This window comes from Peromyscus californicus, unplaced genomic scaffold, assembly GCF_007827085.1.
Source record: "Peromyscus californicus insignis strain IS unplaced genomic scaffold, ASM782708v3 Scaffold_22__1_contigs__length_63687245, whole genome shotgun sequence".
Taxonomy (NCBI): Eukaryota; Metazoa; Chordata; class Mammalia; order Rodentia; family Cricetidae; genus Peromyscus; species Peromyscus californicus.
In genome coordinates, this window is record NW_026294525.1 from 62,663,349 (window position 1) to 62,687,356 (window position 24,008).

Below are 24,008 nucleotides of genomic sequence, written 5' to 3' on the forward strand. Positions count from 1 at the left end.
ATTGGATATTTCTTTGGTGAAGTATCTGCTCATAGTTTTTGCTCATTACCCTATTGGGTAGTTTTACATTTTATATATGTCTTCTCTATATTTTAAAAAAGGAATCCTTTGTTGGGGCATAAATTAAAACATCTCCTACTCAGTGATTCCATTTTCCATTTTTTTTAAGATTCATTTTATTTATTTATGTATATGAGTGCTCTATTTGCATGTATGCCTGGATGACAGAAGAGGGCACCAGATTATATTATAATGGTATAAGTGGTTTTTAGTCACCAGGTGGGTGCTGGGAATCGAACTCAGGACCTCTGGAGGAGCAACCAGTGCTCTTAACCATTGAGCCATCTCTCCAGCCCCATCTTTCATTCTTTTAAAGATAACTTAAAAAAAGAAGAAAAAGTCAGGTATGATAGCTCACACCTTTAATCACAGCATGTGGTGGAGGCAGAGGCAGGCAGATCTCAAGTTTGAGGCCAGTCTGACCTTGGGCCATCCAGCACTGCACAGTAAGACCCTCTTCAAAAAATGTATTTGGCAGGTAGGACTGGAGAGACAGCTCAGCAGTTAAGAGCACTGGCTGCTCTTCCACAGGACCCAGGTTCAGTTCCCACCATCCACACAGCAGCTCACAGCTGTCTGTAACTCCAGTTCCAGAGGATCTGGCACCCTCACACAGAAATAAATGTAGGCAAAACACCAATGCACATTAAAAAAAAAATCTTTAAAAATATTTATATATATTCTTATATTTTATTTTAAATATATAAAAAATTTAAATGTATTTAAGGGGCTGGAGAGATGGCTCAGCAGTTAAGAGTACTGGCTGCTTATCCTGAGGTCCTGAGTTCAATTCCCAGCAACCACATGGTGACTCACAACCATCTATAATGGGATATGATGCCCTCTTATGGCATAAAGATGTACATGCAAATAGAGCACTCATAAACATAAATAAATCTTTAAATATATATAAATAAAAATACACATACATACATATATGCACACACATATCTTTTTTAAATGTAGAGACAAGGTCACTATATAGCCCAGGCTAGGTTTGGATTCACAATCCTTGCAAGGCTGGACCTGGTGGCATATCTCTCTAATGTCAATGTTTGGAATACTAAAGGAATAGCTATAAGTTTGAGGCCAATATGGAGTACATAAGCAAGTTTTAGACTAGCTAAGACAACATAGCAAGACCTTGTCTCAAAAGACAAAAACAAAAGCAAACGAGTATCTTTTGGAAATTACATTTATTTGATGCGTGCATGTGTGCGTGCGTGCGTGTGTGTGTGTGTGTGTGTGTGTGTGTGTGTGTGTGTGTGTGTGTGTCTGTGTACCAAGATGTGGGAAGTCAGAGGAAAACTTGAATCGGTTCTCTCCTTCTATCATGTGGACTCCGATCATTAAACTCAGGTAATTAGGCTTAGTGGTAAACACCTTACCAGCTGAGCCATCTTGCCAGGTCAAAAGTATCTTTTCATCAACTGAGAACTTTATTTTAATTATCAATCAAAACAACATCTCTTTTTATTATAAGGGCTTTAAGTGTATAACTTAAGAAATTTTGGTCTTGCATAGAGCATGCATAGTCTTGAGTAGGGCAAAGTTTCTAATTTCTAATGGGGGAATCTAATCCTATGACAAGAACCTCACCTCCAAGACCTCATCCAACCATCATCATTCTCTCGTAAAAGACTCATTTACATATGCTACTATAGCTTTCATATTTCCACAAAAAATTTATACTGGAATTTTTATCACCATTACATTAAACATATCGATCAATTTGGCAAGAACATACCTTTTTACAATATTAGTCTCTAGTCTATAATCATAATATATTTCTCAATTATTTATGTCTTCTTTAATTTTCTTTTTTTTTTTTTTTTTTTTTTTTTTTTGGTTTTTCAAGACAGGGTTTCTCTGTGTAGCTTTGTGCCTTTCCTGGAACTCACTTGGTAGCCCAGGCTGGCCTCGAACTCACAGAGATCCGCCTGGCTCTGCCTCCCGAGTGCTGGGATTAAAGGCGTGCGCCACCACCGCCTGGCTAATTTTCTTAACAATGAAATCTTTGAAGCAATCTTAGACATATTTTGCTAGTTTTTTCTTTAAGTATTTAAAGCTGGTTTATATATTATGTAAGTTTTAGAAAATGTTTTATGGTTAATATATACAGATCTTGATAAAGATTCTCATTAATTATAATACTTACCTGTAGATTAAGGTTGTGGATCTACACAAAATAGCATTTCAAATCCTCTTCATTTCTTTTTCCAAGATATTTTTTTGTGAATTCTAGTATTTTTATATTTTAATACAAATGATGGCAGTGGCCACCTACAGAGATCCAGTTCATCTTGGTGTCTAGGGGAAGCTCTCAGGATTCCTCCTGAATAGTCACCACAGGTGCTGTGGATTCTTCTATCATATTAAAGAAGCATTAGTCTGTTTTTTGCCACGGATTTTTATTGTGTTATATTTTAGTCTAATTATTTTTCCTATATTAAAATTTATAAGGTTTTGAATTATTCTCTTAATGTAACTATATTAACTAAGTTTTAGAATTTATATCACTTTTGTCAGCCTTGTGCTCCTAGAGGGGAAAAAACCAAATTAGTCCCAGTTCATTATCATGACATGTATATATCACTGACTTTGGTTTACTATAATTTTGTTTAGGATTTTACATTGTCAAACAGAAGTTTTCAATTTCAATGTCACCTATTACTTTAAAATACCCCTTTCTTTATTAGAACACCCTTGCTGTGGAAAGTGATCAAAGTTGTGCTAAGACCATGAAGTAAGTGGCAGTTGTCTTCTTTTTCTATTCTCTAGGAGAGTCTCTTTTTTTTTCCTTAAATATTTCACTGAATTTATCACTGATGGCATCTATATCTAGACTACTCTTTGAAAAAGGATTTAATTGTTTTATGTTTAGTAGATATAGGACTATTTAGTTTTTCTACTTCTTCGTGTGCACAGTTTGTTAAGTTAAATTAAATAGAATATGACTTCTGTTCTGCAGAAGGAATTACTTCCAGTGGTCACTATCCACGGGTAACACCAAAACAAATCTCCTAACAGAAACAGCAATCCTTTCATCTAGGCACTTTTCACTTTCTAGCACTTTCCATCTTTTTAAAAGATCTATTATTTCAGGTCAGAATTGTTGTTCAGAGTAGCAATTAATAATCATTAAAAACCGTTGCAAACTAAAGAAGGAAAAAAATGTTTCAATACAATTGAAATAAATCATGGAGATGTATACAAAGGTCGCAATGACACTCATTATTTTGTATAATTAGTCTAACATTTTATAAAAGTTTTTCCAAATATAACTAATGGAATGAAGAGACAGCCTACAGGACTGGGCAAACAGTTGCTAGCTATATGTCTGACAGAGGTTCATATCTAGACTACACAAAGAACTCTGAGCATGAAGTCAAACACCCTAATTAACAAACAGGCTAACAAAATGAACAAAAAAGTCTCAAAAGATGAGCTACAAATAGCTTATAAACATAAGATGATCAACCTCACTAACATTAGAGAAATACAAATCAAAACTGTATTAAGCCCCTATTTTCCTTCAGACATAATCACAGTCACTAAGAAAATGAAATAACTTGGCCTGAGCATGTAGCATAATTGGTAAATTACCCAACAGTATGGACAGAGTTCATCCTTAGCTCTGCCCAAAACTAGGCATGATAGTGCACACCTGCAATCCCAGCACTCAGGAGATGTCGGCAAGGAGCTGCTAAAGTCTGAGGTCACCATCCACTACACAGCAAGTTTGAGACCAGCCCGGAATACATGAGACCCGGCGTGCGGTGTGGGGAGGGGAGTGTGCAGGAAGGGAAGGAAAGACCATGTGAGCAGGCAAATGCTGGCAAGAATGTAGACAGAAAGCAAACCTTACACATTGCTGGTAGAAGGGAAATTAGTTCGGACACCATGAAAATTAATATGTATTTTTTGTAAAAACTAAAAATAGATCTGCCATATGACACAGATATCCTACCTCTGGGTATTCAGCCAACAGATTCTAATTCAACACATCACAGAGATACTGGTACATCAATGTTTTTTTCAGCACTAAGTTATAGAATCAACATAGGTGTCCAACAGCAGAGGAATGGATAAAGGAAATGTGACATATATACACAGTAGGATTTTTTTCAGCCATATAGAAAAACATAGTTAACTGAGAACACATGTTGCCAAAGACACAGGGAAAAGGAAACCCTCATCCACTGGTGGTGAGGCTGCAAACTGGTCTAGCCACTCTGGATATCAGTGTGGAGAAGTCTCAAAACGATAAAAATAGATCTATCATGTTTCCCTGCTATACCACCCCTTGGCATATGCCCAAAGGACTCACCATCTGACTCCACAGATACCTGCTTAGCCACGCTCACTGCTGCTCTATTCACAATAGCGAGGAAATGGAATGAACTTAAATGTTCTCCAACTAATGAATGGATGATGAAAATGTGGTACATATACACTATGGAATACTATCCAACTGTGAAGAAAAAGGAAATCATGGAATTCTCAGGAAAATTGATGAAACTAAGTAAGATCATATTGAGTGAGGTGACCTGGACCCAGAAAGACAAATGCCACTGTTCTCTCTCATCTGCAGTTCCTAGCTCCAAATCTTCATATGTGAGTATATAACCTGGAGTAACCACAGAAATCAGAAAAGTAAAAGGGACCATAACTTGGGGGGAGGGGATATGCAGCTCTAAATAGGTGAAGAGTGAGATACAGGTGATATGAAGGGAGAATGAGAAAAATGGGAAAGATTTTAATTGTGGAGCAGGAGGGAAGAGAGAGGGGGATGAGGGATAAATAATACTAAGGATATTTGAAGAAGACATGGAGAGAATACTTTATATTTCCATAAAATTAAATAGTGTGTATATATGTATACAGAGAGAGGGGGGAGAGGGAGAGAGAGAGAGGGAGAGAGGGAGGGAGGGAGGGAGGGAGAGAGAGAGAGAGAGAGAGAGAGAGAGAGAGAGAGAGAGAGAGAGAGAGAGAGAGATTAACTACTTGGGGTAATGCTCCCACCAAGAGCCATAGATTACCTACCAAAACCCTAGTACCAGGCATGGTCCTTTTGAATTGTTCGTTAAGGGAGTCCAAGAGACACCCCCAAACAATATAGACTATTGCTGTTGCCTTAGGTTGCTTCCCAAATGTTGAAGGTTAAAAAAAAAAAGACCACATTGCTGAAGACACCATGCACTTCAGACATAGAACAGTAAGCTGGATCTGACCTAAAAGCCTCCTCCCCAAGGTCTACCTCTCATAATACTTTCCAGTACAATGTAGGCTGCCAAAAAGGGGGAGAAGCACTCAGTAGACCTACCCAGCTGTGATGCCAATGAACCACAGCAATGACCAGCATGGCAAGATATCCCTAAGAGTGCAGTAGCGGCACTTCAGTTTCGGGCAGTGACTAACAGCTGCCTAATTGGACGTAAGACCCATTGAACAGGAGGGAAATTGTGCCCAGTACCTAGCCAACTAACTACCCCTGGCTAGTGACACCGTGAACCCTGGAAGAGAATCTACTACGCCACTTCCCTAAACCAGTATAAATCCTAACTGCATTCTACATATTTATCCTTAGACCCACAGGGAAGTGTAACTCTCACCCCTCATCAAAGATGAAGCAGATAGAGACGATCACAGAAATCCACAACTAGTCAAAGCGCAGAGAACAACTGACCAGCGGGTGCTCCAAGCCCAGATGATAAACTACAACACAAGCCCTGCACCCAAGGCTCAGGGCGCATGGAAGAAGATGGGGCGGAAAGACTGTAAGAGCCAGAGAGCCAGGAAGTCTGCAGCAAGATCGTGTTTTCTAAATGTAACAAAGAAACTGCGCCTGTGATTCCTCAACAACCCGGCGGCCTGGACAAGACCTGGACAGAGGCAACATGAGTTGCCATCCCAACATGGATGGAGGAAAGTTCTTGAGGCCTGACCCCTAGGTAAAGAGCTACATGAAATTAATAGTCATATTCATATTCATTAATATTAATAGTCATGTTAAGAGAGGGGGAATCAGTCTGCCCAGGGATGAGCTCCCTAATCAGATATCCGATACTAAGTGGTTAGCTCTTAAAGCATATCCATACAAACAACATTAAATGGACCAAGCAGGTTGTACTTATATATATTTATTTATTTGTGTGGGTGTGTGTTTATGTAATAATAATAAAAAAATAAACAGTGAATTTGAGAGGAAGGGGGAACATGGGAGGGATGAAAGGGAGGGAAGAAACGATGTAATAACTTAATTAAAAGTAAAAGCCGAGTGGTGGTGGCGCACACCTTTAATCCCAGCACTCGGGAGGCAAAGCCAGGTGGATCTCTGTGAGTTCGAGGCCAGCCTGGTCTACAGAGCAAAATCCAGGACAGGCTTCAAAGCTACACAGAGAAACCCTGTCTCAAAAGAAAAAAAGTAAAATTATAAAAAAATATATATAGTTAATGCTGTTTGCAAAAAAATGGGTACAACTGGAGATAATTATATTATACAAATAAATTAGTCTCAGAAAGACAATTACAGTCTATTTCTCTCATTTGTGGTTCCTAGATTTTCACACTGACACATATGACATGAAAACAGAAATGAAACTAAGGAACGAAGGGGGACTGATGGGGAGAAGAAGGTGAGAAAGGGGAGGGGGAGGGGGATAGGCTCAATTACAATATATTCTTGTTTGGAAATGTCCTATGTGAGTCCCACGTGCAATGAATAAACACAATAAACCACATTTAAAAGGGAGGGGAATAAGATGGTGACAAGGGTAGAGGTTCTTGCCACCAAACCAGACAACCTGAGCTATGTCCCCAGGACCCACATGACGTGACGGAAGGAGAGAACCAACCACTATCCACTTACTGTGGTAGGCATGGGTGTGACACACAAACACACAAAATGCATCTCTTTAAAAAGTATATTGTTCCAAGTGGTACAAAGCTCCCACGGGCTTTTGGCTGCTGTAACTCCACGCGTGGGTACATTTAGTTTGACCTTGCTCGGCCAATTAACAAGTACATGTGAGAACATACTGAAATATACTCCCTCCAGGAATAAAATCAGGTGAGCAGCTGTATAAACATAAAATTGGAATTTTGTAGTTGTTTTAACTTGTGTGTGTGTGTGTGTGTGTGTGTGTGTGTGTGTGTGTGTGTATCTGTGTGTGTGTATCTGTGTGTGCATGTGAGTATGTGCCACACTGAGAATGTGGAGCTCAGAGGAGAACTTTCTGAAGATAGTTTTCCCTCCCCACCTTTATGAGGTGGTAAGAATGTATAGATATAGGGAATTTTAGTCATCAGGTAACTAACTGTATAACTTTGCAGACAAGGAAATATGACTACAGAGACTAAGTGACCTATCTAATATTATGTAGGCAATGAATGGCAGAGCTGGCATCAACAACTCAGGTTGCCTGGTTACTGCCTTGACAATCTCTCCACTGTATCATGTCACCCTTCAGGTTATATATTCCTTCTGGAATTAAGAATGATCACACTAAAATCTACCTTACCCCTCTTTTCTTGATTGTATAAAGATAACGAGCTGGGTTTGGCAACTCACACCTGTAATCCCATAACTGTGAGACTGAAGCAGGAGAATTACTCTGAGAATAGCTCAACCAGAGCTACATAGTGAGTTTCAGGCCAGGCTGGGCTACAGAGTGAGAGCCTGTCTCAAAACAAAACAGTTAGACAGACAGACAGACAGACAGACAGGTAGGTAGATACATAGATAGAGATAGAGAGATAGACAGAGAGACAGAGATAAATCAGGACCTGTACCATTAGTAGCTAAGACTTTTGGGCTCCATGTTTTTCCCCCAATCGCACTGAATTTCAAATGGCCATGTTTCGGTATCCTTCCGATTTGACTGTGCACACGTACAGGTCTTGACTGTCAAGAGACTTTCTAGCATTTTTACTCCCACTGTGTCCACTACAACTCCAGGTAAAATGATGCCATACATTCAAGGTCAAACTGAAATGACACTATTGGTTTTGTTTGTTTGTTTTGTTGTTTGTTTGTTACTTGTCTGACTTGGTTTCTAGATTTTTAAGACAGGGTCTTGTGTAACCCAGACTAGCCTTGAACTCACTACATAGCCCAGGCTGGACTTGAACTCCTGATCTTCTTGCCTTCACCTCCCAGGTGCTGGGACTACAAGCATGCACTACAACACCTGGCTTTAGTGAAATGATTTCATTATATACCAAGTAAACTCTGAGTTCCTGGTTGCCAGGGGTTGTAGTGTATATCCATATTGTCTGATGCAATGTAAGTAGCGTTCTGGAAATACTAATGGGTACTGACTGCCAACTTGACAGATTTGAAACAAGCTTTTGGGCATGCCTCTGAGGAATTATTAGATTAGGTTAACGGAAGTGGAAGATGCAGTCTGACTGTGAGCTGTATCACTCCATGGGCTGAGGCCCTAAACTGCACAAGAAGGCTGAGTCCAAGCATTCCTAATTCTTCCTGACTGTGGACACAGTGTGACCAACCGCCTCCAACTCCTACGCCATGCTGGCTGCACTGTGGGCTAAAATAACCCTCTTCAGCTGGCTTTTCTTCTGCTATTTTGTCACAGCAACAAGATAAGTAACACCAACCGGAAGATTGACAGAGTGTTCTGGGTAAGTCTGCAGTTGTGAATATAAGAAACATAATACACAAGTTCAAGTATCAGGTCTACCAACTATGACCTACATGACCCCAGCCAAGTTGCTGTGTCTCAGTTTCCTTGTTTGTAAAAGAATTTTAGTAGGCACACTCTCATAGTTCCTGCGGAAAGTTAAGTGACACCGTCTATTATCTTGGCCCATAAAGACTGTTTAAAAGTATTAACTGTGACAAGATGATTTTGCATTATTAACTGTTCCTATCCCATTCCTACCACTCATTGTAACCCCTCCTGCCTATCCTAAATTATTTAAAAATCCAAGATTTCAGTGAACTCTCTCTCTCTCCCTCCCTCTCTCTCGATAAATATATCTAGTACATAAATAGTAAGTCATCCAAATCCCATTAACTCGAAGTAATTTTATTTAATAATCATATTTCAAGTTGGACAAATAAATAAATGCCAAAGCAATTTTTATTAAATCCTGTTTTCTCAATGGTTATTTGGAATACATCACTCACATGCAAGCCCCAAGACTATTGAATAACAGATAAAATAAATAATGACCATAATGCAAACCACATTCTGATTCCCACTTTCCTGGTTATACCAAGTCCATGTAAGAATGGCAAGAGCCAAAAAGTATCATGCTTATTAACTGTGGGTTACTCAGCTATATACATAGAGCTTAGAGATCACATGGGGTTCCCATATTCTCAGTTAAGCTAACAGTTCCTTGGAGCCCAGTTCTTAAAACCACTTAGGAATTTCAAGATTTGCCTTGAAAAAAATATATCATATTTCCATGACTTTGCCTGAACACAAATTGGGAAAGCTCACTGACTGCAAACCACCCTGGGGACACAGGAAATGGTCATTGTTTTCAAAGAAAGGCAAGATGTGTCTGCGTACAGGAAATCAAGCTGATTTTTGGAGATTGACTTCAACTTCCTCCACACAAGCCCGTGTGTGCTGTGTAGATGGCTCCACGTTTTATCTCCCCCTTGGGAGCATCAAGGGGGACACAAATAAGCACACTTAACATTTGAGGTAAAAGGCATTCTATTCAAAACGGCCACATAAATGCACCAAGAGAAGCACAGTCCTTTCTTTTGTCACATTTCATTTCATTTTAAAGTATTCAGGGATTTACAGGGATTCTGGATTCAGAACAGGCAAGTTGTGAGCCTCTGGGGAGACCTGTTGAGACTCCCATCTATACTGTGCTCTCCCCACATGTGGAGTTCCCTACAGCCGTGGTGCCTTCAGCACACAAACTTGTTCCATCTTTCCTTGGGAACAAAGTAATTACACCACTAGTTGCATTGACTTTTTATTTGATTTTTTTCTAGTTCTTGCAAGTAAAATATTATCATGAAGTAAGTCCCATACAAAAATAAAAAGGCCTTAGATGTGGTCCCAGCTGTACCACATACCTTTGAACAGAGTTGGCAAAGCAGATAGACCTAAGCCTGCCTAATGTGTACAGAGGACTTGTTATGGGATAATCTTTAGAGAAAGTACTACTACAAAGACTGATGTCTGGTCAGTGGCTAAATGTGATGGTTACACTATAAAGCAATAACAATCATGAGCTCTTAACCATTTTTATTAAAAAAAAAAAAAATCCATCCCGAACGCCTTGCTTCCGTTCTCCGACTTGGTGGGGGTCTAGTAGAGAGCTGCTATAGTAGAATCCCTGCTTCATTGCCAGCACCTTTTCTGGGTATAATTCTGTCTGAATGAAGTCCGGAAGGGTTGAGCCTATGTTAAAGTCTCAGATGAGACCTGCAGCAAGGTGACAGTGCAATTAACCTGAGCACTGTTTCAAAAGTCTTGCTAATACATTTTTTTTTTTTTGCCAATTCAGACTGTGTTCATGATGTGATTTCAAAACTTAGCCTTGGAGGTTTGTGAATCTATTGAAATTAAAAGGATAAAGAGATGTGTTGGCATAAAAAGAATCGGTCGGTGTGTTTTAATGTTTTCTAATATTGTTATAACAGCTTTCTAAACGGCTGCATCACAGCCTCACTCTGTTCCCTTCCTAGACTGCAGCAGAAGTCCGTGATTATTATTTAAGGATCACGGTGATTCCCTTCACTGCATGGGGGAATAAAGAACAGCAAAAGCAGGGCTATTATCCTGTGTTTATAACAAGTCTATTACCATAGCAACGCCTGTGATGTCACAAATGCTACACCCAGGGCCAGAGGCTGTCTCTGAGGGGCTTTGGAAAAGGGACACAAGCCTGGGAGGCCAAAGCAGGGTCAATGCCAAGGTAATCATGGAAACAGGGAGCTCCCTTCTCCAGAGAAAAGGAGGGGGTGGGGCAGGCCCAGAAGTGAGCTCACCCACACTTCTTGTATGCAGCTGTGCAAAGGGAGTGGAAATCCAAGCGAATGTGGTATCTCTGTGTTCCCAGTCACGAGCATTCCACTGGGCTCACTGGCTGCCAAGACGTGAATGGGATCCAGTGGTGAGTCTGCCTTAGCCATGAAACTGCTGGGAACCAGTGCCTGCCCAGACAGAGCCGCTAACACCCAGAAGAGAGGCAAGTGCCTCAGATGGCAGCCTTTGGAAGCTACGGCCGTTCCTCTAAATGACCATCGGACTCACAGACCCCACAGATTCTCAAGATCAGAGAAGGGGTCAAGTCTCTCCCAAAGACAGGGGACCTTTAGGATGGGCTTGCAGGGAGCCACAGCCACTGTGGAACCTAGAAGTAATGGCATGTTACTAAGCATTACTAGTCTGAAACAGCTTGGAATGAAACGGCTACTTTATATGAAAAAGAATGCTGGCTTAGGAGTCAGGAGACCTTAAGTACTTAGAGGACACGTGATCCAAGGGAGCTACTTAACCTGCTTGGACTTCATGTCTTTAATGACACCTGACATGTTATTGCTCAGTTACTATAAAAACTGAATTAAATAAAAGAATGTGGATGAGGACCAAGGAGACGGTTCGGCGGGTGAAGCGTTGGCCGCGGAAGGGTGGTGACCTAACTAAGTTCGATCCCCAGAATCCACACAGGTAGAAAGAGAGAACCAGCTTCACAAAGATGTCCTCCCGTCCCTCCCCACTGCACATGCTCCCACACGCATCATCACGCACACCCAAACTTTAAACTTAAAACATTCATTCAACAAACACTAGAGCAGACCACTTTGTAAGCCCAGGAAAACCACTGCTTCCCTGCCCTTGCCAGAGCTTCCAGTACTACACAGGACACCTGCCACAGCCACAGTCTGCCTCAGGAGCCCTGTTCAGCTGCCACAGCCACAGCCTGCCTGCCTCGGGAGCCTGTTCAGCTTTCTGGCACCATAAGAACCAACTAATCTTAACCCGCCTAGCATGAGGTCCAGCCAAAGCCCTGCCCACCATGTATTTTGAGTTTCAATTTTTTGGTAAATAGGGTTTTGTTGGAACACAAGCACACTCCTTGATGCATGCGTCATCTAAGGCTGCTTTCCTGCTACAGCGTACATTCTGGGCAGCTGTGAGAGACAGTATGGCCCACAAAGTCTACGGTACTGCCAGACTCTTCACCAGAAAGGTTTACTAAACTGGCCCTCTGGTTGATGAAACCAGAAGTCGTCTCTTTGGTGAGTTTCTGCTTGGTGAGACCTAGAAGGCAGAGAACATCCAGGACCTTGTCATATAGAACCTTGAGACACACAGGGCAGGGTTAGAAGAGACACAGAAAAGTAAAGACGTCCTTCTCTACACTCTGTTTTCCACAGATGAGTGCCTTGGAGTTCCACAGCAGACAGCAGAAAACCACTGGTGTTTGGTTACCCTGGCTTCTAAGTCCTCAGAGTTCCTCCGGCTACGACTTCCAAGGCTCAGTCTTTGGCCTGCATCTTTCTGCATCTTTATTTCCTGATCTGGTGTGGAATTCCAGTTAAATCGAAGCTGTGTGCTTGACTTCCACGTGGCTGGCTCCACAGGAGACTTCAGGGCAGGTCCTCTGGCCTCACTCCTGCTCAAAGCCTCAGCTACGCTAATCTCTCAATACGCCGTTTTCTTTGCTCAAATACAACTTAGAGATGGATTTGCATTTGGATGCACACCTTTCCATGCACAAATTATGTGCATGAAGAGACTAGCGCAGATTAGGGCTCAAAAAAAAAAAGAAAAGAAAGAAAAAAGGAAACGAGGTACCGGGTTTGCTCCCTAACTTTCACATGGCAGCTATCCCGCCAGGTGCCTGGTGTACCCCCTCATCTCCACAGCCCCCTGAGGTAGGCCTGGGGGCCATTCTAAAAAGGAGCAGTGCCCACAGAACCTGTCCCCCTTCACAGTGCTGTTGAATGACAAAGCGTAGATCTAAACCCAAATTTTCTCAGTCCAAAGCCTGAGTTCCCAACACTCCGTCATACCCACTAATTAACACACTTGCAGCCTCATCTATGCCACAGACTATGCATCCAGTTGGGAACACTACATTTACAAAATCACCTACCCTTTTCTCACCAACTGGCCTGTGCAAAATGAATCTTTGGTCCTTGGGAGATAAACTCTGGTCCCTCTGTATCATTAAAACAATCAACCAAAGGAAAATAGGATCACCAATAAAGGAAAAAAGTATATGATACGCCAATTATGATAGTAATTAGCACTAATAATGATTTTAATGACAAATGAGTTTTAATTTACTAGGATATCTAATGACCTCTGTATGATAGGTCAGTTTTACAAAAGAATGTGGCCAAAACCATGAAGGAATGCTTAGGACAATGCATTATCACATCTGTAACACAAGGTGAGGAATCTGTACCTGAAAATGCCCTCACTGTTTATGGAAACATCTACCCATAACCAAACATCTATCCTCTCAAATATGAACACAAGCATTGGTGCTAGCATGTTACAATAAATACTGCCATTATAACTCTGTATTTGTCAATGTTCAATTCAACACACACAAAAATAACTAGTAATAAAGCATTCTAGCATAATTCCAACATGTTACAGCAAGCCAGAGTATCACTGAGTATTTGCATGAACTACATCTGGAAGCAACAATGAACATCACCATGCTCAGCCCTCCAACACCAAGATTTAATGCACAGCCATCTAATTTTCTGGAAATATAAAACAACTGACTACATTTTCATGCGAGTGGAACTCAGATTTCCACCCTTTCAAGCGCTCAGAGAGACAGCTTCCCAGGAATTAAGAGAATTCTGTGGAGACGATGCAAAATACCACTTGTTTCTTGAATGGATTTAGAGGAAGGCACGTGCAGGAACATGTCTGCCATGTGTCTTCTTACAGAACTGTCCCTTTCCTCAGAAAACCCCCAAAGACCTGGCCCTCCTTAGGCCCCACCCTGTTCAATCATGCGTACATTTTGTTTACCAGTCATGGTATATATTTTATTCTTAAAGGAAAAAAAAAACAGGTGACTTCAGAAAAGGACAGCGTCTTCTTTTCTGAGTCTGGTGGTAGAAAAGGTCTGGAGTCAGTCGAATGCTGCAGCCCGAGCAGAAGGAGAGGAGAAAAGTCTGGGGTGATAGCAATAACACTTCAAGCAATATGTGAGCTAACACTTACCGATGACAGTCACCAAACCATCGTCATCTAAGCTGAGTTTTTAATAACTTGTCTTAAGACAGTGGAAACAACTGTATACAGACTGTTATGGCTGGGAATCCCAATGGTGCTTACCTGCCGGCGGCTTTATGAAAGGTGGTGGAATTAAAGGTACAATAATGGGCACGTTGCCATGGTCCTTTGACCCTGCAGGTGAGTCACTGAGTCCATTCCCAGTGGCAAGGCCTGAATAGCCTGCACTTATGTTGTATGATGAAATAACACTGTCCTCTGGTAATTTTGGTTTTGGCAAAGAATTTTCTGGAAGAGAAAAAAAAAAATCATTCAATACAACCAAGAACTTATTCATTAGCCTTTAATTTTTCATTATTTCTTCAAGTACATTGGTTATGTAACAGAACAAAATTTTCCTTGCAAACATTTAAGCAATTTCCCAGAACTCCACAGTCCATCCTGAAGCTTTATAGTTCTGCTACCAACAATTCCCAAAGGGCCTTTCTTTATAATTTGCTCCACTATGATAGCTAATATCCCAGTTGAATCATGGTGATGAATTTTAGCACTGTAAAATCCCACAGAAAATTGAGAGGCAATTAACCTTTTCCTTGTACAAAGTGATATATAGCAAGCGTCACTCTCTGGCTATGGGGGGAAGCCTAAAATGTATCCCAGAATGGTAACCATGTCCCACTGCATTATAAATCTAAGCCATGGTATAATCAAATGAACCAAGTGATTTAAAAACAAAAACCTACTATTGCACTGGGTATTGGTAATACCCATTAAAAATTAACAAAAATGGAAATAAAATTTACAACGTAGTGCATTTTATATCCTTGTGTCACACAGAAATGGGGGGAGGTGGAGAGGAGAAAGAGAGAGTTTCAACCATGAGAAGTGTGGGACTCTCTCCACGGTCCCCAGAGGCAAAGATGATTACCCAGGCGAAGTTCTGCAGAGGCTATTAGTTTATAGACTATAAGCTCAGGACTCACATTTTTTTCATTTACAGTGAAATTGATGATACTATCTCCATAACGTGATGTGTACAATTTCATAGCAAGCTTAACATAAAATTTGTCATGAACATTCAATTCCACATGCCTGCAGGACAGCTCATTTACATTTCGTTGCCTGGCATCTAAGAAGAAAATACTCTTTCTTAAAGACTGGGAAGAAAATAGTTGAACAGGTATTATGCCAATAGATTTCGATGTAACACAAACACTGAGCCAAGAGCCAGTGATAATGAACAGTTCGTTGTACCCACATTTGACTAAAATGCCTTCACATGTTCCTCCTCTTTTATCTTACACACAGACTCTCATTCCAGATTTAGGTTTACTAATTCTGGAGTCATACAGGCTTCCTGCTGTCCACTCAGGATCCGTGTAAATTCCGCTCTGCCATTCCTCTGCAATCTCCATGCTCTCGCTGGACTCTGATCTAACCCTCTACAACGTGTTCTGCTCTCCTTACCCTCTTCAAGAACATGGGGCAGCGAACGAGGGAAACGACACACAGAACGAAAATAAGGCTTCCTTTTAGATTTCCCATCCACACATAGTGAAGGAGGCTCACAAGAAAACAGCGAACTCCCCCTGCTATCTCAGCACATGAACCCAACATTGCACACCCAGAAAGCCCCGGTCCCCTGCACGGATGATGAGTTAAAGGGACCGTGGAGCTCAAAGTCAGCAAGCACTGTTTCTCTGAACTTTCGGCAGGACCACAGCGCTAAGGTCCTCGGTCCTGGCCTGTTTTTCCCGTTGCTGGAAGGACACGGAGCCGTGTCTGTTTTTTGTTTTCTGTTGAGCTCTGATGTTCTGTGGAACTCTGCTTACAGGAAAGCACACTGGGAATACACTTACAGCAGAGCTTCTGGAACCCTTCCACTCCCAACTCCCTTTCACCAAGGAACTTCTACACCACACTAGAGGTATAGGTATGTAAAATATGTGTACAAATCAGACATTTGCCGATAGCACATCATACAGAAACTATCTTAAGACAATTCTTTTATCATTATACATGCAATTTTGTCATTTATTAAAGAGGAAAGCAAATTTGTATATTAATGAGACAGATGTACTTGCGTGATTTTACGTAGGGAAGTAAATCTTGGCTGAATATCCGATACAGTGTGATATAGAACGTCTTTAACATTTCTCAGTGTTGATCTATATTTTGACTTACAATCAACACTGAGAATGCCACTGTACAGAATACATAGTACAAAATGGCAGAAGTATGTTTATAGCCATTTTGGAAATTATTGGAAATTCTGTCCTAATGCCAATCCAAACTTCATTTAGTGATTTTTTTTTTGTTTTTTTTTTTTGTTTTTTGTTTTTCGAGACAGGGTTTCTCTGTGCAGCTTTGCGCCTTTCCTGGGACTCACTTGGTAGCCCAGGCTGGCCTCGAACTCACAGAGATCCGCCTGGCTCTGCCTCCCGAGTGCTGGGATTAAAGGCGTGCGCCACCACCGCCCGGCCATTTAGTGATTTTTAAAATGCAATTCAAGTCAGCTACTCAAATGACATTTCTAAAAAGCCAAATATTCTAAGACAATAAATCCGAAAATACACTAATTTGGTACTTAAATGCTGAGTACTGACATTGGAAAATATGAAGTCTTTGCCTTCCATAATTAAGCAATTACCCTTCTACAAGAGCAGAGAACTTCGTATGTATAGTAAGAATACTGCGACTCATAACACACAGTACTCTTGAGTCTGAGCTCAGGTGTCTCAGGAGGCATTTGCTGTCGCTGTGTGGCATGACAGCTTGCATGGGGCAAAGCACTCATGCTGTGTGTTCAGAACCAAGGCTGCAGTGGAGTCCCACGATGCATCACATGCATGCACTTCTAGGAACACCTCAGATGCATTGCACACTGCAATGGAGCTGGGGCCACTATATCTTCAAAAACCTTTTACTGTTGCCAAAGTTCTCCAGCTCCCACATTTAGTTACTCAGTTCCACATGGGTCACAGCCCACAGTGTGAGGAGCTGAACTTTAAGCTAGCCGCATGCATAACAACAAAATGAGACCCACAAGAATTCAGTTCTGGCAGGTGGAGACGGTTCATTCTTCTCTGCATGAGCAAAGAGCCATTAAACACCTTTACCTTTGAGAACAGAAATGTGCTGCCGGCTCTCCCCATCAGTAGGGTAACTCCTGAACTCAATGTCTTCACCATCTTTTAATTCAACTTTATCATAGCCATACCAGCCAAGAAGTTCATTCATGGTGTTCTCTGCAAAGTTCTGAAAGAGAAGTAGAGGCTACTACTCAATTCTGTAATCAATAATTATTTGAAAAGAATGTACAAGTTCAGTTCTTTCAGCCGTATCCCATTTCATGCCAGTCCCACTGCCCCTAGAGGCCTGTTCACTTTTCAATCATGTTCAAGGTTGTAATGCATTGAAATTGCAGAATGATTCATCTAATTATGACAGGCCTTCAGACGCTGGCAATTTAAAGACAATAAAAAGGTACTTGTCGACTTCATCTACGAATAGGAAAACTTACTTTAGCACATTCTGCGAAGTTTAAATTCTACAGGACTACAAAAATACTGAAACGTGCAAAAAAAACTAAGAAAATGTTTTGAAAATAAAAATGAGCTTTTTGTAGCTTTAATTGATTTAAATTAGAATTGCTCTCTGACTCACTGTTGTTACTTAATGTGCCTCTTACTGCAAATAAAACAGTCTCAACAGAAAAATAATGTCTCAATTGTCAACCAGTATCATACAAAAACCTGACTAAATTTCAAGGGTCCCTCTTTACAATTTTCCCTTTATAAAGGTATTTGTTAACTTGATGGATACTTTGTTTTATAAGTTGTGCTAGTGACAGATTCATTCTCCATGAAATCAAGGTCACTAGGTCTTCTGACAAGTGACTTAAAAGTGCCAACACAGTTGAAGGTTACAAGTCAGCTAGATTTTGGATAAAACAATTTTATCAACTATAAGCTAATACGTGAGTGTAAGGTGTTATTGCTGTTACTGGAGATATCAAAGTTTGAAAATAGTGTATATGGTTGACAGATTTAATACTTAGGCCAAGTGATTGTGTCTATCAATTTATCAATTGCTAGATCCAGAAACAAAATGTGAGCCTGTGTGTGTTATTGATCTTTATGCTTAAACAGCTATCAGGCAACCATGCGCCTCCTAGGCTGCACTGGGAAAACTATAGATCCTAACTTCTTTGTAGTTCAGAGAATCGTATATTCTTCTTCTTAGATACTGTCATTTCTGAATTCCACTGGGGTACATAATTTATATACCTAAATGAAGCACCAAGGCCGAGCCCTCAGCATGTGTTTCGTTTTTTCTTAAATTCTATGACCTCAGATCTCAGAAGGGCTCCATTAAAGATATTACAGTGCTGGTCCCACAGAAATAAACCTGGCATTTCAAACCACCCACAGGATGCTACTTTTTTTCCTTTAGTACCCACTTAAGTTCTAAGATCCAACTGGGTCGATCTATGATGGTTTAGAGCACTAGCAATTAAAAAAACAGCCAGATTGATTCAGTGTCACCATCCACATGGCCAACAGCCAGTCATATCAATCTTTAGTGAGGCATTTATTCTCTCTGATGGCTGGCTGAGTCCACATTCAATAGACATTCTTTCCATGAACGCACGAAGATGACATGCTCGCTATGAATAATAAGCATAGCAACTTCAGGAATACTACTGAGGAAGACTGGGCTAAGTGCTGTTCCATTTAATCAAAGGAGATTCCTTTAATGAGATGCCACTCTCCCCTAAGATCCAATTCTTTCACTAACCCGAAAATGACAGTATCTCAGCACACAAACCAAGGTCCTTCACCAGAGGGTCTGGCAGCAGACATCTCCGAGGATGATTCTTGCCTTGCATCAAAATCTATTCCCAGCAGTATTAAAAGCCAAGCTCAAGCCATCCTGTTGGTCTATTTGCTGCTTGTCCCAATCTCTAAGAGAACTGTGCCAACAAGATATCCTCTGCACAGTAACTCCTGGCTCCTACATCTGGTTTTGTATCCCCTTTCCTAGTTCAGTCTGAGACTCCTGGTACCCTGCTTAATAGACACTGCTTTCTCCACTGTGTCTAAGTTCTGAAATCACACAAAGGCTACAGATGCATAATTCATGCATCAACCACCCAGCTGAGGATATAGATTTGTTTGTTTTAGTCCAGCTGCAAATTCATTCATTCATCCTTTCAGAACCAATCTGAGCGATACATGCAGAATTTTCAGACATCAGATAAAAACTGAAACCTCAACTGGATTATTAACACCAAAGTCATATTATTTGGACATTTTAACAAAAACAAAAACTCAGTTTTATTTGTTTTCTGTTGGAAACTCAGAGGTTTCATGAAACAGTTGATATGAATTTGATCTATTCCATGATTTTTGAGTTACTATAAATGTCAGAGAAGTAACTATAAAATATTCTTTTTCTTGTCACTGAAAATGAAAATAAATGCCATATTGTTCTGATATATGAGTGCAGGGGCAGGAAACAAGGGGCATATAGGAACTCAAATGATAAATCTCAAACCATTTGAGAAGGAAGGAACATGGTCAAAAAGAGAAATTGAATATATATATATTCATAAGAAATATATATATTCAAGTATACATATATATATATTCATAAGAAATAGACTAGAGGGGTGAGAAAAATGGCCCAGCAGGTAAGAGCACTGACAGCTCTTCCAGAGGACCCAGGTTCAATTCCTAGCACCCACAAGGCAGCTCACAACTGTCAGTAACTCTAGTTCTAGGGGGATCTGAATGCCCTCTTCTGACCCCTATGGGTACTGCACACATGTGGGACACAGAAATAGATGCAGGCAAAACAGCCACACACATAAAATAAATAATAAAATTAAAACCAAAAAGAGATAGAGTATAAACTCTCCTGTACCCACTGTTGAATTAAGAAGCCAAATGTCCTCAAGGAGTGAATCATTTAATAACCTAAGTTTCTAGACAGAGTTTAATATGTTTGGTAGCACATGAACTCATTATGTTGCAAACCAAATAAACAAAAGAAGAGATCTTTGCCATTGTCACCTTACATTCCAGGAGAGGTAAATTATGAAACGTTTATGGCCCAGACAAGTTTTCAAACCTTTCTTGTAGAGAATTCCAATAACTATTGTTTCAACTTTAAAACAAAACAAAACAGGGTCTTACTATATCGCTCTGGCTGGCTGGAACCTTACTCTGTAGACCAGGCTAACCTCAAACTCACAGAGATCTGCCTGCCTCTGCTACCGAGTGCTGGGATTAAAGGCGCACCTTGCTTCATGTTCCAACATGCTTACATTATTGTCCTTTAAAAAGCAATTTTCAATTTAAGTTAGTCCTTTCTTATGCTGTTTCTTGATTATTTGTTTAAAGGGGGGTGGACAAAGATGATAAGAGTTAAAACTCTGGATAACTGCAAAGGTAACAATGCTCCATATTAAGTGGAGACAGATGCTGCTGTATTGGGGAGGAGTGGACTGGGGCGTGGAATGTGCTTCAAGTCTTCAAGCAGCATCTCTCCTGAAGACCTAAGGCGGGAAATGTCTCCACAGTTAAGAGTTCTGGCTGCTCCTCCAAAGGACCCAAATTCGAATCCCAGCATCTACATAGCGACCTGAAACCACCTGTAGCTCCAATTCCTGGGACTCAGACGCCCACTTCTGACCTGCAAAGGCACCAGGCACACATGTGGTGCACAAACATACATGTATGCAAAACACCCAAACACATAAAATAAAATTTCTTTCAAAGTTCCTCCTGGTTTTAGAACTATATGAAATCAAGGAACTTCTACTTATGTGAAAAACAAAGCAGCTTTTGCAAATAAATCTGAAAATGACGGTGATCACACAACAGGAATTTTACTGAGCAGTCATTATTTCAAATACTTTATCATTGCTCTCAGGAACCATCAAAATGTGCCCAAAACTGCAGTGCTTTGGCATCTGAGTTGTAGTTTGCAGACTGCTTTCTTGCCTTTGGAACTGACACAAAAATCCTCTCTCATACTATGTGGTCCAATTTGGGTTTGGAAAATAGGTCACTAAAATTATAATGGTAATTTCTAAGTCTTATAGCACTTTGCAGTGTTTCCACATCCTTTAAATCTATGCTCCTTTCAATGGCCCTGTGTGTTGGGTGTTTAATTTCCACAATAAACTCCTGGTGAACCGACGTGAAATCCTCATTTGACAACAGAAAATCAGAGCATGGCGTTATGGAGCATCATAAAACCAAAATAAAGGTTTTCCCGTTCTTTTTTCTCTAATTTTTTAAAAAATTTTCACACATGAGTGCTATATTTACACTATTTTCACCCCTCCCTCTTTCCCCTCCAATTCTTCAAATGCCCCCAAACTCCCTCTCAAATTTATTACCTCTTCTTTATTATTGTTACACATATACACACATGTAAACACACACACACACACACACACACACACACACACACACACACACGCACGCATGCACACATTACTGGGTCCATTTTGTTATTGTGCACATGTTATATGTGCTTAAGACTGACCACTTGGGATTGGATACTACAGGAGGGCTTATCCCTGGAAAAGACTGGGTCTCCCCATCCCAGCAGCCATTAACTGCCCGTAGATCTTCACTTAGCGGTGGGGCCTTGCGAGAGTTCCTCCTTCCTTGGTGTGTCAACTGGTGGTGTCATTTTGCAGGTCTTGTTTGAGCAGCCATGTTGCTGAGGTCACTCTTCTGATTCTCATGCCAGGCTTAATTCTACTAGAGATTCAGCGGCAAAGGGTCCAGCAATCCCAAAGAATTTACCTCCCGGGTCAATCAAGAACTTACAGAGAAATCGGACCACAGGATGTCAGCGTCATCAAGTGATTTCCAACCCGAACATATCTGCCACTGATGAAACTGTGCTTGCATTGGGATTGGCTCATCGGCCTCTACTCTCCATAATTAGTTGTAGTTTTGGAGATGGGATGTTCAAATTTCACAGTTAAAACTGAATCTTCCCATTCTGCAACTTTTTGACATGGCATGCGGCTGAGTGTTTTGTCTTGCCAATAGCCGCCCGCCCGCCTCTTCCTTATGTTCTCTTACCTCCTTTCCTTTCCTCTGTACCTCAGAAGATCACAGCGCTATCATTTAGTCAGAAGGCATGCTCTCAGAGAGCTAAGTAAACAGCTGCGTCATAGATCTGTAGGAAGAAATTTTACTGCTTCTTTGCTCCTTTTTTGTCTTTCTTTTCTTTTTTATTTGTGTGTGTGTGTGTGTGTGTGTGTGTGTGTGTGTGTGTGTGTGTGTGCGCGCATGTGCACGTGTGTATGGAGAACAGGAGGAAGCTGGAGTGCCCTCAATTGCTTCTCCACATTATTTCTTTTGAGACAGGTTCCCTCACTGACCCTGGAGATCACTGATTCAATTAGGTTGGGCAGCTATAAAGCCCCATGAGTCCTCTTTCTGTCCCCAAGGCTCTGCAGAGCGGAGGTTACAGGCATGCGTGCTGCACCTGCATGTTTATATGGGTTCTGGGGTTCTGAATTCAGGTTCTAAGGCTTGCAGTTTTACACATTAAGACATTTCTCCAGCCCCTCTTTACACCTCTCAAGCTCTTTTCATACTAGCAAATTGTATGTGTGTGTATGTATTATGTATGTATATATGTATTTCCTGTTGAATCTTAATTTCATAACATTTCTTTGATATTCTCATTCAACTAAAAGTCTTATACAAACGTCAAAGTGCTGGGCTAGAAATGCAGGTCAGTTGGTAGAACGTTCCTCTACCATGCACACAGCCCTGAGCACTGTGGCACATGCCTGTAATCTAGCCCTGTGGAGGTGGGAGCAGGGGGTCAGAAACTCAGGGTCAACCTGTGCTCCATAAGGAGGCTGAGCTCAGCCTAGGCTATTCAAAGAGAATGATAACACTAGTGAGCACCCTCATACTTCTGAACAGAACTCTAATCCCTACAACTCTTAGAAAGGATAATTTGAAAAAAATTAAAAAAAAAAAGAAAGGATGATTTGACTCCATGAATTAAAAGCCTTAAACATTTAATACCATTTGACTTGGTAATTTTATTTGTATCCATTTTAGCAACTAGCCTAAGAAAATAGGTACAAAAAGATTTATGTTCAGAAATACTTATCTCAATGTTGTTTTCTAAAAACAAAACAAACAAACAAAAAACTAAATGCCAAACAATTGTAAATTGGTTTAAAAATTTCAGTTTAATCATACAATAGAATACTATCTTGCCACTGAAATATATGCAGTAAATACATTTTAGTGACTTGAAAAGCTATTAACAATATATTAAGTTTTAAAAGAAAATTGGTCTTTTTAAAAAAAATGTATATCACATGGAAAAGAGCATAAAATATGTGATGCCCACAATAATTATGTTTACTGGGAAAACCAAAGTGGTTTTTGCTTTCTGTCTATTTCCTGTCTAATACTTATTTTATTACTTTTATTATTTGTGGTGTGTATGTATTTGTATGTGTGTGAGTGTATTGCACGTGTGTGTACAGGTGCCTGTGGAGGCCAGAAGAGGGCAGCAGATCTTCTGTAGATGGAGCTACAGGCAGTTGTGAGCCATCCAACACGAGTGCTTTAAATGAAACTCAGGTCTCTGTGAGAACAATGTGTGCTCCGAACAGCTAAGCCATCTCTCCAGCCCCACTTTTTTGCCCATTTCTATTACTCATTCAACTGTTTCTGTCAT

General features: G+C 40.6%; 1 protein-coding gene across 2 annotated transcripts in view; it reads right to left on the reverse strand.

Annotated features, from left to right (window-relative positions):
- The window catches only part of Sobp (sine oculis binding protein homolog), a 166,275-nt gene that overhangs the window by 135,171 nt on the left and 7,096 nt on the right, over window positions 1-24,008 (reverse strand). For both annotated transcript variants that reach the window (XM_052751547.1, XM_052751546.1), the window contains exons 2-3: window positions 17,387-17,525; window positions 14,370-14,555 (exon numbers count right to left, since the gene is read on the reverse strand). In XM_052751547.1, the coding sequence (XP_052607507.1) occupies window positions 14,370-14,555; window positions 17,387-17,525 (325 nt within the window). The remainder of the gene's footprint in view (window positions 1-14,369; window positions 14,556-17,386; window positions 17,526-24,008) is intronic.